At 50.7% G+C, this 15,188-nt stretch overlaps 1 protein-coding gene across 1 annotated transcript; it reads left to right on the forward strand.

The window, feature by feature from the left end:
• Positions 1-10,111: 10,111 nt before the first annotated feature.
• Positions 10,112-14,516, forward strand: GMNC (geminin coiled-coil domain containing; the record flags this gene model as incomplete). The annotated part of the gene is made up of 3 exons (XM_081912537.1): positions 10,112-10,207; positions 11,627-11,743; positions 13,545-14,516. Coding segments are annotated over 3 exons (852 nt in total), but the record flags the coding sequence as incomplete, so codon positions are not given.
• Positions 14,517-15,188: the final 672 nt, after the last annotated feature.

Consider the following 15,188-nt stretch of genomic DNA (forward strand, 5'->3'; position numbering starts at 1 on the left):
TGCGGAACTGGTGCTGGAGCACATGCATAATGGAGCTAGCCACAGGTAGCAAAGACAAAATCAAGGGCATGTCATGCTCTGAGCATTGGACCCATGACCATCTGAGACAGTCCCATGGTTGACATCTTTTTCTCTTAAGTATTTTACTGCTTTTCCACTTATAATAAAATATTACAGTGGTACCTCGGGTCACAGACACTTCAGGTTACAGACTCCGCTAACCCAGAAATAGTACCTCGGGTTAAGAACTTTGCTTCAAGATGAGAACAGCAATTGTGCTCCGGTGGCGCGGCGGCAGCGGGAGGCCCCATTAGCTGAAGTGGTACCTCAGGCTAAGAACAGTTTCAGATTAAGAACAGACCTCCGGAATGAATTAAGTACTTAACCCGAGGTACCACTGTACTTGAAATACTATGAACAACAAGAAGAGCAGCTAGTCTGTCATTTTTCAGGGGGAAAGCAGGGAAGCAGCTTAATGTCAGAACCACTACTAAGAAGAACTTTATGATCCATATTAAAGACTCTTATCCAATAGGTCTTGCCGATGTTTCTGTGAGTCTGAGGATGTCCATAGAATTAGTGAATCATAGAATTGTAGCATTGGAAGGGACCCCAGGGATCATCTAGTCCAACCCCCTGGCCAACCAACCTCTGCTTAAAAACTTCCAAGGAAGGAGAGTCCATCACCTCTTGAGGTGGTCCATTCCACTGTCAAACAGCTTTTACTGTCAAACAGTTCTTCCTGGTTTTTAGTCAGAATAGGTTAACTGATCATGAAATCATGGAACTTCTGAGTTGGAAGAGACCCAAAGTATCCTCTAGTCCAGCCCCCTACAAGGCAGTCCAACCCCCCACCCTCAACTAAATCCTCCATTGAGCATCTAGGTGGCCAGCCAACCTCTGCTTAAAAACCTCCAGTGAAGAGGTCCACAACCTCTCGATGGAGTCCATTCGCATGCCATTCGCATGCCATGAGAAAGTTCTTCCTGAGGTTTAGTCAGAAGCTCAGTTCTCGTAACTTTAATTCCTTGGTTCAGGACCTGCTCTCCAGGGGAGGAGAAAGAAAGCTGGATACATCTTCCATGTGATGACCTTTCAAATATTTGAAGATGGCTCTCATCGGGAAGATTCTGTCTCTGGCCACCCTAACCTGACAGGTCAATTTCTCGGCCAGAGCAACGGACCACACCTGAGCATCCCTTGAGTCTATGGACAGGGCTGTTGTCCAGATTTAGTAATTTCAAAATGAGCCTCTGCCAGCAAAAATGTCAGTATATCCTGGTGAGATAAACACTGATTTGATTAATCTATTATTCCTAGCAAGGCTAACAAAGGAATTGGGCTTATAATTTGTATTACAAATTGATCCCATCTTTGAGATGCTGAGAGCCAATGGAGGGTCCTTGAAGTCCCCCCTCTCTCCCTCTCCTCAGTGGCATAGCAAGGTCAGCTGGTACCCGGCGCAGAAAATTTTCCGTCACCCTGCCACACACATTGAAATTATTAAAAGAGGGGAAAATAAGAGACTGTAGCAGGATGTAATGGTTGCTGATCATATGTGCCAGCCCTGCGTTTAGCCTGAGCTTGGCATTTCATGGTGCCAGCTGGGTTATCTTGGGAAGGGAGGCTCCGAAAGAATGGGCACTGATTTATACCTTCATTGTCTATGCTGGGCACAATTTTGGAATGAGAACCTTGCAAGGAAGAGGAGTTTGAATCAGATATGTAGTGAGGAATGTTAACGTAATTGACCCAACGACCCTTCCATCTATATCTGACATGCTTTTAAAAGCGCATTGTTTTACGCTCACATACAGATGAGGAAAAAACCGAGGTTTGCATTCAGAAAGTCCTGAATTCAATCTCTGGCTTCTCTGAGTAGGGCTGCAAGACACTCCCTGCCTGAAACCCTGGGGATTTGCTGCTGTATTGAGCTAGGTGAGCTTAGTATAGAGTAGATGAGTCTGACTTGGTCCAGAGCAGGTTCCTATGCTCAGCTTCCTTTGAACCAAGAGTGGCGCATGCCTTGGTAGCTCAATTGGTAGAGCACGAGACTCTTAGCCTTGGGGTTGTGGGTTCTGGTCCCATGTTGGGCAAAAGTTGCAGGGGTTGGACTAGATGACCTTTGTGGTCCCTTCCAACTCTATGATTCTATTATGTTGTAATTTCTGGGGTTTTTTCTAATACTCTGCCACCTCTACTCAATCTGCTCACCAACCCCCCACTTCTCCAAATCAACCCCCTAAAATTTCCCCTTTGAATCCCATGAAATGGCCAAGCCTTCTTTCCCCCTTCCTAACCCTGTTTCTGAAGCCGCTTCTCTTTTCTTCTCTGCAGCCCCACTTGGCACCCCTTTGGGTTCCCTTCCAACAGTACAGTTCTATGATTCAGCATATTAAAAAGCAGAGACATCAGCTTGCCGACAAAGGCCCGTATAGATAAAGCTATGGTTTTCCCAGTAGTGAGGTATGGACCATCAAGAAGGCTGATCGCCGAAGAATTGATGCTTTTGAATTCTGGTGCTGGAGGAGACTCTTGAGAGTCCCATGGACTGCAAGAAGATCAAACCTTGTCATTCTGAAAGAAATCAACCCTGAATGCTCACTGGAAGGACAGATCCTGAAGCTGAGGCTCCAAGACTTTGGCCACCTCATGAGAAGCGAAGACTCCCTGGGAAAGACCCTGATGTTGGGAAGGATGGAGGGCACAAGGAGAAGGGGACAACAGAGGACGAGATGGTTGGACAGTGTTCTCGAAGCTACCAGCATGAGTTTGACCAAACTGCGGGAGGTAGTGGAAGACAGGAGGGCCTGGCGTGCTCTGCTCCAGGGGGTCACCAAGAGGCGGACACGACTAAACGACTAAACAACACAACAACATGATTCCGTGGCCTCAGATGGGGCAGAATCTCCTTCCCTGAAGATCTTCAGACAGAAGGTTGGGTGACCATCTGCCAAGGGTGCTTTAGCTGTTACATGCGCATTGCTGGGGGTTGGACTAGATGACTCTCGGAGGTTTTATGATACTTTAGTAGCTGTTGCTACATTTTTGTCAACTGGTGAGGCACTCTTGCACTACAATGGGACAAAAAAGAGAGAGCGGATGTTGTGGAGGGTGAACCTAAAACATTTCTGGTGTGAAAATTTAGTAGATTTCACTAGGAAGCTGGGGTCTTTGTTTGTTTGCTTGTGTGTTTGTGTGTGTGTGGCACATTCTGGGCACAAATGAAGCTATACAGTGGTACCTCAGGTTACAGACGCTTCAGGTTACAAACTCCACTAACCCAGAAATAGTACCTCAGGTTAAGAACTTTGCTTCAGCACGAGAACAGAAATTGCACGGTGGCGGCAGCGGAGGCCCCATTAGCTAAAGTGGTACCTCAGGTTAAGAACTGTTTCAGGTTAAGAACAGACCTCCAGAAGGAATTAAGTTCTTAACCCGAGGTACCACTGTATATCCAGTCCACCCTGAAACTTTTGCAGGTGTAGAATATTGCACGTAGGATTGGTTAGGACCACCCAGATACCCCCAGACCACAAATTGCCATGAATGCATAATAATAATAATAAACATCTAGAGGGGTCCTGTGCAGTATCAAACATTTTCACCACATTCGAGTTCATAGTGTAATATGATTCCCTCACATATTCAAAAACTGATGTCCTGTGAACTGCAAGAGAAAACAAGACATCTATATGGTGCTATTTGAAGAAAAAGCTAACTATTATGCATTTTGGAGGGTATTTTAATAATGAGCATGAAATAACTATGCTAGATGCCAGCAGATGGATCTTCCTGGTGAAATTCTCCCCATGGCTGGTGCTGCCTAACCAGCCCCCCCTCCTTTTTTCCGGTAGAAAGTCGAGCAAACTGTGACTATTCTGCAAAGGTTTGAAGAAGGGAGGTGCACTTAATTCGGTTGCTGAATCCGTATTGGAGTGCAGAGTGCTAGTGAAGTCCTTTCCTTTTAAACGAGAGTTATCCTCGAATCTCTGAATCTCGCAAACTTGCTTTCTGTTGCTTCAGAGGGGAGGCCCCGAGTCAAAGGATTCAAGTGACGAGGAAAGGAGATTCCGACTAAACCTTAGAAGAAACTTCATGATGGTTAAGAGCTGTGGAGCGGACTCACTCAGAAGGTGGTGGGCTCTTCTCCTTCCTCGGAAGTCTTTAAACAGAGCTTGGGTGGCCAGTGATTCTTTAGCTATGATTCTCACCTTGTAGGATGTTAGACTGGATGACCTTTGGGGTCCCCTCCCAACACTACGATTCTGATTCTATGAAACGCAAGGGTTCTTCTTTCATTCCTGAGGACCAGAAAAAAGGGAGACTCACGTTTTGTGAGTGAATAAAGAAATCTTACGTTGCTTCTCAAGTTCGCCAGTATCTGTGGTTTGATTACAAAAATCTGAGCTGTACATTCAGTTTAGAAATTCACCCCCGTTTTTTACCCTGCATTCAAACCTAGATGCCACCTTGCAAGGACAGAACCAAGAAAAGGGGGAACCTGACAGAACAGCAGCGCACCTTGATGTCGTTCACCTCCAGGTGCCTGTTCAACCTTGCATTGAAACCCTTCAGGGTGAAAAAGGTGCCCCCCCCCCCGGAAAAGAAGTGGGAAGCTGCTGACTTCTTGCTGGCCCAGTGGAGAAAAAGAAATGGTTGGTTTTGACATCCTTTGGTTCCAACAAGGGACCGCAGCTTCTTAGCTTTCCCCATTTCTCGCTTGGAGTTCCTTCTGTCCAGTTTCTGAATCCAGTCCAGGAAATTTAGGATCAAAGATGCTCCGTTGCCTCCGTGGTTTGCCTAAAGTTAATCGCCAGGTAGCCCAGCAAACTGGCCCCAGCGCTCCCGACTCTTCTCTGGCGGGAGCGAAGCTTTTGCAGATTGCAAGGCGCAACTCTGCCCCCTCCCTCTCTCCTCCCTCCCTCTCTCCCTCCTTCTCTCTTTCTCCTTCCATTCCCCCCTTCCTTGTGAGGAGGACCTGGGCCAGGGCTCCCTCTCGCTCGCGCTCCCTCGTCACCACTTTGACAGCTTCGCACCAAATCGGACGGCAGGGCGCAGGAGGCGTCACTTTCCTCTAGATTAGAACTCGTCTCCTGCTCCTCGCCCGTCCCGTCCCGTCGAGGGTTGCCGGCTGGAGAAGGCTCCCCGGAGTTGGAAGGGGAGGGCGGGGGGACGACCGGATCCCGACCCCAACCTGCCAGATGGTAAGCCGGGAAGGGGTCCTTTTGGGCAGGGTCTCTCTCTTGGTGTGGGTGGGTGTTCTCTGTGTGCCAACTCCCGGGATGTGCTGGCTGGCTGGCGTGTGTGTCCGGGGAGTTTGGACGGGATCGGATTCCAGAAGCCCAAGAGAGAAGCAACTCGACAGCTCCCCCCCCCCCCCGCCACTCGACGTGGGCGTCTTCGGCAGGACGCCCGGTGAGAAATGCGCTAGTAAGGGACCGAGGGGATCATTCGTGGGGGCGCTTCCTGCGGGTGGTGGTGGGGAATGCTTTGGCAGAGTCCGCCCCGTCTAAGCCCGCCCGCTGCCCGCCCATCACCTTTGGGTAGGCGCAGTACAGGGCACTTTTTTGGGTAGGGGGCTGTGTGTGTTACTTGCAGTTGCAAAGAGGGCCCTTAGGGGAGGCAAGGGGTGCCCCCCCCCAATTTCCCAGTCCAAGGGCGCCCACTGCCTATCATCGTGAGAGGCACCAGGTGGAAGACGTGTTGTTTGGAGGGGTGAAGCTGGAGGGTGTGTGTGTGCCTGAGGGTTTCAGACCCTCGTTCCGGATCCCGTCGATGGGTCCTGAGCGCGCAGCCCGACAGAGGAGCCCCCGCCCCGCCGTCGAGGGGGGTTTCTCCGCTCCTCCCTCTCACCCCACCCCTCTTCCTCCCTCCCGGCAGAGCAGCGCCGCGCCCTGCCCAGAGCTGCCGCCGGCCTTCGCGGGGGGCCCCGTCTGCGCCCGCCCCTGGGCCCACTCGACGTCAGCGGCGGCAAAGGTTGCCCCGGAGACGTGGCTCGACGCCGTCTGGACCGCCGCGGGACTCCTGGACGACGACGAGGCACCGGGCAGCAGCAGCAGCAGCACCGCCGCCGGTAAGGAAGAGCCGTCCGACGGCCGGACAGGCGCGGCGCGGGCGCGCAGGCGAGAGGAGGCGGAGGAGCACTTGGTCCGCCTCGGCGCGCCTCGGCCCGCCCCCTCCAGCCTCCTCCTCCTCCGGCCGCTGCGCTCGCAGTTTCGCACTCTCCGTCGGGGAGCGCGCCAGGTAGGAAGGCGCTAGGGCTTCCCTGGCTCCCTGCGGCGGCGCTTGCATGCAGCGGGGACCTGTCTGCGGTTCCCAAATCAGCTGGAAGGGACCCACTTGGGCGTGGAGAAAGTGGACGGAGTAAAGCACGTCTCCCTCTCGCGTAACACAAAAACCCATGAAGCGGAGCGTGGGAAGATCCAGGGCAGATGAAAGAAAGTCCTTCCTCTTGCAGTGCATAGGTAACCTGTGGAACTCCTTGCCACAGGAGGCAGGGATGGCCACCCGCTTTGATGGCTTTAAAAGATGATTAGGCAAATTCATGGAGGAGGAGGAGAGGGTTATAGATCGCTACTAGCCAAAATGGAGAGGCGCGGGTGGCGCTGTGGGTTAAACCACAGAGCCTAGGACTTGCCGATCAGAAGGTCGGCGGTTTGAATCCCCGCGACGGGGTGAGCACCCGTTGCTCGGTCCCTGCTCCTGCCCACCTAGCAGTTCGAAAGCATGTCAAAGTGCAAGTAGATAAATAGGTACCGCTCCGGTGGGAAGGTAAACGGCATTTCCGTGCGCTGCTCTGGTTCGCCAGAAGCGGCTTGGTCATGCTGGCCACATGACCCAGAAGCTGTACACCGGCTCCCTCGGCCAGTGAAGCAAGATCAGCGCCACAAACTCAGAGTCGTCCACAACTGGACCTAATGGTCAGAGGTCCCTTTACCTTTACCTCTAGCCAAACTGGCTATGCTCCACCTTCACATCTTTCCAGAAACGCCCCCTGATCTGGTACCAGCTAGAATCTTCTTTCTTGGTCTCCTCCCCCCTTTAGAAAACCCACATGGGATTTCACTCCCAGCATCAAAAAACTAATGATTCCTTCACAGCAGCAATGCTGTGTGTCTTCAGTCTGACAGAAGAACATAAGAAGAGACTGTTGGACCAGCCCAAAGGCCGATCTAGTCCTGCGTTCTCTTCTCGTAGTGGCTGAACGATGCCCTTTATGGGAAACCTACAAGCAGGATTCGCACACAAGAGCAACTCTCCCCTTCTGGGGTTTCGAGCCACTGGCATTCAGGAGCATCGCTGCCTCTGACTGTGGAGGCAGAGCAGAGTCATCCTGGCTAGGAGTCATCGAGACCCCTCTCCTCCTCTGTGAATTTCTCTAATTCTCTTTTCAAGCCATCCAAGTTTGTTGCCATCACTGCTTCCTGTGTCAGGGAGTTCCATAAGTTAATTATGCATTTTTAAACATTTATTTTGTTTTATTCTAGTAAATGATTTCCACACACACACACAAGCAAAACCTCAAAGCAGTTCCAGAACCATTCCCTGCCTGGAAGTCCAAAGCCTTTTTGACACAGCTGCTCAAGGGAATCAGAAAAGCACTTCTGTGATGCAGAGGCTCCAGAGTTCTGGCTTAACTAGAATCAGAGGGCGCTTGCCTCCCTTTCACCCACCGCCAGCAAAGTTAGGACAAGGACTGCAAAAATTGTGGTTTCTGTGCCAAGCCGAGCAGAGGCTGATCCATCAGGTCAGATGGGGTGCTGGTCCCCACGTCCTTGCTTCCATTCTTACAACCAGAGGATGGCTCTGGCGCCACCTGCTGCTGGCCTCCGTGTCTTCTGACCTATCTGTCTTTCTCCCATCTGGAGGTGCCTGTCTGGGGATCCTCAGGTCTGGACTGTTTTCACACACGAATACCCCATCCTGTAGAATTTCATCCGTTATGTTTTATCTGCATGATCAGAACAAATTTCAGGAACCAAAACGTTGCATTGAAAAATGTGATTCTCAAGCTGCCTGGCCCCAAAATGGCAACCAGGCATTCTGTTTTGATGACTGTAACCCAGGTTTAAGGAGCCATTTGGTGCCTAGCTTACATATCTTGAGTTTCTGAATTCCTGACCTAGCAGGAATTATTTAGCTGTGATTCCTGCATTGCCCAGGGTTGGACTAGATGACCCCTGGTGTCCCTTCCAGCTGTACAATTCTACAATGGTTCTTCTTATGTTCTTTGATCTCCCTCCTCTGCCTTTTCTCTCTACACTGATTTCCTCCCTGGTATGTCTGGTCGCTCCCGGATAAGTCTGAGGCTGGCAACACTATCATGTCCCTTATTTTACTTTGTTTTATTTTATTTTATTTTATTTTATTTTATTTTATTTTTTATTTTATACTATACTATACTATACTATACTGTGGCTACTTCCTGTCGGCAAAGCATCACCAGTGAGGACTTCGCACACCTGATTCTCGTGCACAGACCAGTTTCCTTGCAAGACAGCACCGTCTCCAAGTCCCTCTTGCACCCTGGGCCCCTTTCCTTTTGCAAATCAAGCCCTGGAGAGGACTCCTTGGACTCTAAATGGCCCACAAGATCCGCTTGCGTCTCTCCCCACACACTTGCCTCCCAGGCCAATTAACCCTTCTGCTCCTGGGAACAAATATCATGGCGGCAGGAGTCCCGAGGTTTCTGAGCGGGGGCGAAGGGCTTGTGGGAACCAGCCCCTCAAGGGGCGCAAGAGAGGGGCTGCGTTGCCTTTGTGGTCTGAGTGGGCCTTGAAAGGTACTCCAGGCCTCTCGAGCTCCTCTTGGTCCTGGGATGCCAAGAACAGCTCAGAATGGGGATGTTTGGCAAACGGCAGCAGAGAGCTTGGTGACAAAGTATTATTTAGGGGACGGAATTCATTTTTAATGGGGAAAGAGGGAGGGGCGGGTTTTCTCTTGGGATGGTCTGTGCAGCCGCCACACCGGACTGTAGCTCAGAAGACGCCGTTGACACATGCGGCACCCCTGTTAAAGCATTCTTCACTGGTTGCCCACTTACAGTCCAGCCAGAATCAAGGTTCTTCTATGAATTGACAAAGCCCTGAGCAACTTTGGCCCAGGGTGTCTGAACCCTGATCTCCCAGCTCCATCACTGAGATCACCTGGAGGAGCATCACTGGAGGCAGCGATGCTTCTGAGTGCCAGCTTCTGGAAAGCACAGGACGGGAGAGTTGTTCTTGCGCAGCCACTGTGAGAACACGATGCTGGACTAAATGTGATCCATTGGCCTGATCCAGGAGGCTCTTCTCAGGTTCTTAGGAGTGCCATTAGTCATTCCGCAAGTTGGCGAGACTCATTTGACAACAGCGAGAAACCAAGCATCTAGTGCGGTGATGGCCAAACTTGGCCCTCCAGCTGTTTTGGGACTACAACTCCCATCATACCTAGCTAACAAGACTAGTGGTCAGGGGATGATGGGAATTGTAGTCCCCAGTGGCGTAGCATGGGTTGTCAGCACCCGGGGCAAGGCAAGTAATTTGCGCCCCCCTAACCCGTGGATTTGCGCCCCCCAACCCTAACCCCCAGATGTTGTGCCCGGTGCGGCCGGCCCCCCTGCACCCCCCACGCTACGCCACTGGTAGTCCCAAAACAGCTGGAGGGCCAAGTTTGGCCGCCACTGGTCTAGTGTCATCGGCCCAGCCCTGTGGAACTCCCTGCCACTGGAAATTCAGCAGGCACCTTGTGAGCTAACTTTTAAATGCCTACTGAAAACTTTTCTGTTCCACCAGGCCTGTGCAGGAGTATGCCCTTCCACAATGGTAAATTGATGTCTTTTTAAAAAATTGAGACTTTTGTCTTGATCCATTAAGATCCAGTCAAGCATCTGCAGATATAGAACAATAGAATTGGAAGGCACCCCAGGGGTCATCTAGTCCAACCCCCTGCAAGGCCGGAATCTCAGCTAAAGCACCCACTTCTTTAGATGATACAGAGGAAAAATAAGTGAATGGGTGTGTGGGTTCCCCCCCCCTTTGAGGGGAACCCAACATGCATGAAGGTTTCATTCATCCTCACATTCCTGTAACCCTCAATTCCAGCTCCCTGATTTCTTTCATCTCTCTCTGTTGCTGCAGATCATTTCTGCAATTTGGGCATCTCCCTCCAAGACGATGCAGGGTCTGGAGACCAGCTCTCCACGCAGCTCTACAGGAACAAACAGGTAACAATTGTGAATCTACAGTACACCAGTCTGAAATTAGGCTGGGATTTTGATGCCGAAAACTGGGGTTTATTTATTGCAGCTGAATTCGGAGGATGCGTGAGAATATCAGTTTAAGCATTGCTGGCCAGTGTTACAGCGCAGATCTTACATGCTCACCTGCCCCAAGGTATAAAATGCAGCTGGAATGACTTTTGAAGGGGACCCTTTTATTTCTCTTGCCTTGTTGAAATCCCCTCTGAAAATGGAGAAGGAGATGAACTGGTAACCCCGCATTGTGATGGAGCTAATCCTGTGTGTTTAATCCCTGCGCATTGTTCGCTGTTGACTTTCCCCTCCCTCCTGCACACATTTTTGTGCCTTTGTGGTTACCTTTTTCAAAGGAATCTCCTCAAATACACAGGGAGAGAATAGAAAAAGTAAGAAGTGAGTCTGGGACAGTCGTACTCCTGATCTCCTTGGCTCCCTCGGGTTCCCTGCTGGGTGTCGGGTTCCAAAGGCACCCGTGCAAAGTTAGCAGTTTGGGTTACAGGGCCGCGGAGCTTTCCGTCCTCACCCTTATCACAGAATCATAAAATCATAGAATCATAGAATCATAGAGTTGGAAGAGACCACAAGGGCCATTGAGTCCAACCCCCTGCCAAGCAGGAAACACCATCAGAGCACTCCTGACATATGGTTGTCAAGCCTCTGCTTAAAGACCTCCAAAGAAGGAGACTCCACCACACTCCTTGGCAGCAAATTCCACTGTCAAACAGCTCTTACTGTCAGGAAGGTCTTCCTAATGTTTAGGTGGAATCTTCTTTCTTGTAGTTTGGATCCATTGCTCCGTGTCCGCTTCTCTGGAGCAGCAGAAAACAACCTTTCTCCCTCCTCTATGTGACATCCTTTTATATATTTGAACATGGCTATCATATCACCCCTTAACCTCCTCTTCTCCAGGCTAAACATGCCCAGCTCCCTTAGCCGTTCCTCATAAGGCATAGTTTCCAGGCCTTTGACCATTTTGGTTGCCCTCCTCTGGACACGTTCCAGTTTGTCAGTGTCCTTCTTGAACTGTGGTGCCCAGAACTGGACACAGTACTCCAGGTGAGGTCTGACCAGAGCAGAATACAGTGGCACGATTACTTCCCTTGATCTAGATGCTATACTCCTATTGATGCAGCCCAGAATTGCATTGGCTTTTTTAGCTGCCGCGTCACACTGTTGGCTCATGTCAAGTTTGTGGTCAATCAAGACTCCTAGTTACAGATAGGTAGCTGTGTTGGTCTGCCATAGTCAAAACAAAACAAAATCCTTCCAGTAGCACCTTAAAGACCAACTAAGTTAGTTCTTGGTATGAGCTTTCGTGTGCATGCACACTTCTTCAGATTCCTAGATCCTTTTCACATGTACTGCTCTCTTCTCTGTGTTTCGCAGCTTCAAGACACCCTCTTGCAGAAGGAGGAAGAGCTGGCCAGGCTGCAGGAAGAGAACAACCACCTCAGGCAGTTCCTGAACTCTGCTCTGGTCAAGCAGTTAGAGGAGAAAACCAAGGTAACCAGGGCAGGGAGAAACAGAGAGAGGGGAGAGAGAGAGAGAGATCACAGCCTTCATGACATAGCCACGTGACCCATTCAGAACATAAGAACATTCTTTGCTCTACAGTGGTATCTTGGTTCTCGAATGGCTTGACTCCCAAATAAATTGGCTTTTGAACGCTGCAAACCGGGAAGTGAGTGTTCCAGTTTGCAAATGTTTTTCAGAAGCTGAATGTCCGATGCAGCTTCCACAGCTTCCAATTACGTGCAGGAAACTCCTGCAGCAAATCGGAATCAGCGCCTTGATTTTTGAACCCTTTTGGGAGTCGAATGGACTCCCAGAATGGATTGAATTCGAGAACCAAGGTACAGTACCACTGTATTTCTGTACTCCAGGCATAATTTTATAAACTTCTGTCCTGCCCCTCTTAGTTGCCTTGTCTCTAAACTAAAAAGTCCCAAATGCTGATTGTTCCTCACTTCGTTCCCTTGATCATTTTGGAGGTGAGGGGAGCAGAAAAGGGTGTCGCACCATAGATTTGCATAATGGCATGATGATATCGGCAGTTTTATTTCCAGTTCCTTTCCAAATTCATATGGAGACCCTCTAGACTTCCTTTTCATTGCACATCCATGATGATTTGTGCTCAAGGTGCTTTTGGGGCTGTTACACACAATCCCACTTTCAGAACTGTTTGCACCTGCAAAAGTTATGGGATGTCCATACTGCTTCATTTCCAGTCGATGGTTGCCCTGTAATGCCCTGCTGAAATCCTGTAAATGTTGCTGTTGGGATCTGTCTGTCTTTTGCTGTGCTCTAGCGCTTCCAGACAGCAGGAATCTCGTAGCATTGGAGTAGCATCACAGAACAGTCAGTGAAGCAGGATAAATTCACCCCAATGTACTATTTCCAGCACCAAGAACATGTTGCAGAAGACACGCACCAGGAAACACCAGGCCCTTAAAATTTGATGAATCCTGTGCATCTTCTACTCTCCAGCTAGTGTTGTGATTCGTCCCACCCCTGTGACAACTTCTCATAGCTAACAGGAGCAGGAGTGGAGTCACAGGGCTTAGGTAAATCTGGTGTATTTGAAACAATAAAAAATAAAATAAAAATTCCTTCCAGTAGCACCCTAGAGACCAACTACGTTTGTTATTGGTATGAGCTTTCGTGTGCATGCACACTTCTTCAAGATACATGAACACGAAAGCTCATACCAATAACAAACTTAGCTGGTCTCCAAGGTGCTACTGGTGACGCGGGTGGCGCTGTGGGTTAAACCACAGAGCCCAGGACTTCCCGATCAGAAGGTCAGTGGTTCAAATCCCCATGACGGGGTGAGCTCCCGTTGCTCGGTCCCTGCTCCTGCCAACCTAGCAGTTCAAAAGCACGTCAAAGTGCAAGTAGATAAATAGGCACCGCTTTGGCAGGAAGGTAAACGGCATTTCTGTGCGCTGCTCTGGTTCACCAGAAGCAGCTTAGTCATGCTGGCCACATGACCCGGAAGCTGTACGCCGGCTCCCTCGGCCAATAAAGCGAGATGAGCACCGCAACCTCAGAGTCGGTCACGACTGGACCTAATGGTCAGGGGTCACTGTGCCTTTACCTTTAAGGTGCTACTGGAAGGAATTTTATTTTTATTTTATTTTTTGTTTCGACTACGGCAGACCAACACGACTACCTACCTGTAACTGGTGTATCTGGTTAGGCAGACTCCCCCTTCCAGCCTCTTATGCTTATGAACTGCACAATATTCTCAGACTTGCTCATCAGGTGTTCTCTGCCCCCCTCTCTCTGCTGCCCTCTCAAACAGGAGCTGCTGCGGCAGAGCAGCCAGAAATCTCACAGCCCACTCCAGAGTGGCAAGCGGAGGCTGAGAGCAGAAGGCCTTCCCCTTCCTCGCGAGGCGTCCCACCCGCAGAAGGCCAGGCGGAACTTGCTGGGCTCTTTCTCCGCCTGCGAAGAGCCACGCGACCCCCACGTGGACACCTGGGTCCTCCGGACGCTGGGCCTCAAAGACCTCGACACCATTGATGAGTCGCCTGCTTCAGCTAACTACAGTGCCTTGACCCCGGAGCTTCCTCTGGGATCTTTCATTGGGGACCCACCCGAGGCAACGAACTTTGGGTGCAATGACAGCCAGCCAGCTGTTTACAGGTGTGCCGCTTTGCTGTCCGCGGACAGGACGAGCGGCATGAGAGAAGAGCCTTTGGGTACCGCACCCGACCCACCTTGCCATTTCTTACTGCCTGAGAATAACTGCCCTCCGCTGCCTTGCGGGCTGCCCTGCTGCTCGGACGCCTCTCCCACCCCAACGGAGGTGGCTTTCACCACCTCCTTGAGCCCCCACTGCAACGTCAAAACGCACACCTTCCGCCAGGGACAGGCTTTTGTGCGCCGGGATGAAGTTGGAGGGTGGAAGCTGACTTGGGTACCCAAGCAGCCTGAGTGAAGGAGCTCTCCCCTGTCCAAACCCCAAACCCACCTCAGCACTGCCAGGAAAACAATGTGTTTACAGATTAAGAGTGCTAAAAAAAACATTAAAGGCCCTATTGCATTTCTGTGGAGAATGGGAGGGCCTGGGATTATCATTGCTACTGCTAGTCTGATACGCAGCTATGGAAGTCTAGCTCACTGTCTAGAAGCAAATTGCAGCCACCCATCTATGGAGCAAAGCTGATCGATGCGGACGGTCAAACCACGAGCAGTGAGCAGGTGGACGGCAGGCAGGGGATGCTCTGTGCAAGTTTGCAAAGCTACATGGCTCCTGCCGGAAACCTTTTCATCCTCCCTCCAACTCCCTCCCATGTGCCCCCCAAGGAGTTTGAGAGCTCCATTTGCTCCGGTTTTTTTTGCAACTTTGTGATTTCTATCCAAGGAGGAGGACTCCTCTTCAGACCCAGAAACCTTGCCATGTTCTATAGCTTGCCTGGCGAGTAACAATGGCAATCCATTTTGCACATGCTCAGAGGCGCTCTGTACCTGCTGCTGGGCCCTAGGCTCAGCCCTGGAGATCCGTGGGTCAGATGAGCTTTGGCAGCGGCAGGCAATGAAGTCCCCAGAGTGCTGCCCACATGGGTACCTGCCTGCCTCATGCTCGTTCTTGAGCAGGGAGAGGCAAGATACGTCCCACCAGCTGCACTTTCCCCCGCTGCTGCCTGAAGAAGAGCCCTGAAGTCTTGCCAGAAAACTCCGACAAAAATGAGCTGCTCCAGTTGAAGGACAACTTGGTTCCTCCAGCATTGAAGGACTTGACTTTTTCTTTTCATGCCACCTACTTCCCCCTCTGTCGGTGCTGCCCTGATGCATTATTGCTTTGCCACAAATGGATTGCTCTCCTTCCACCCAGAGCCGTTTGCTGTTGGGGGTGTCATGTTTAACAGCCCCTGCAAAGTTAGTGGAGGCCTGGCTGTCAGTGCAGGGAGATGTAAGACAAGCACTGAAACCAAAGCATGGA

This window comes from Podarcis melisellensis (genome assembly GCF_964234715.1).
Source record: "Podarcis melisellensis genome assembly, chromosome: 5".
In the NCBI taxonomy this organism is placed as follows: Eukaryota; Metazoa; Chordata; class Lepidosauria; order Squamata; family Lacertidae; genus Podarcis; species Podarcis melisellensis.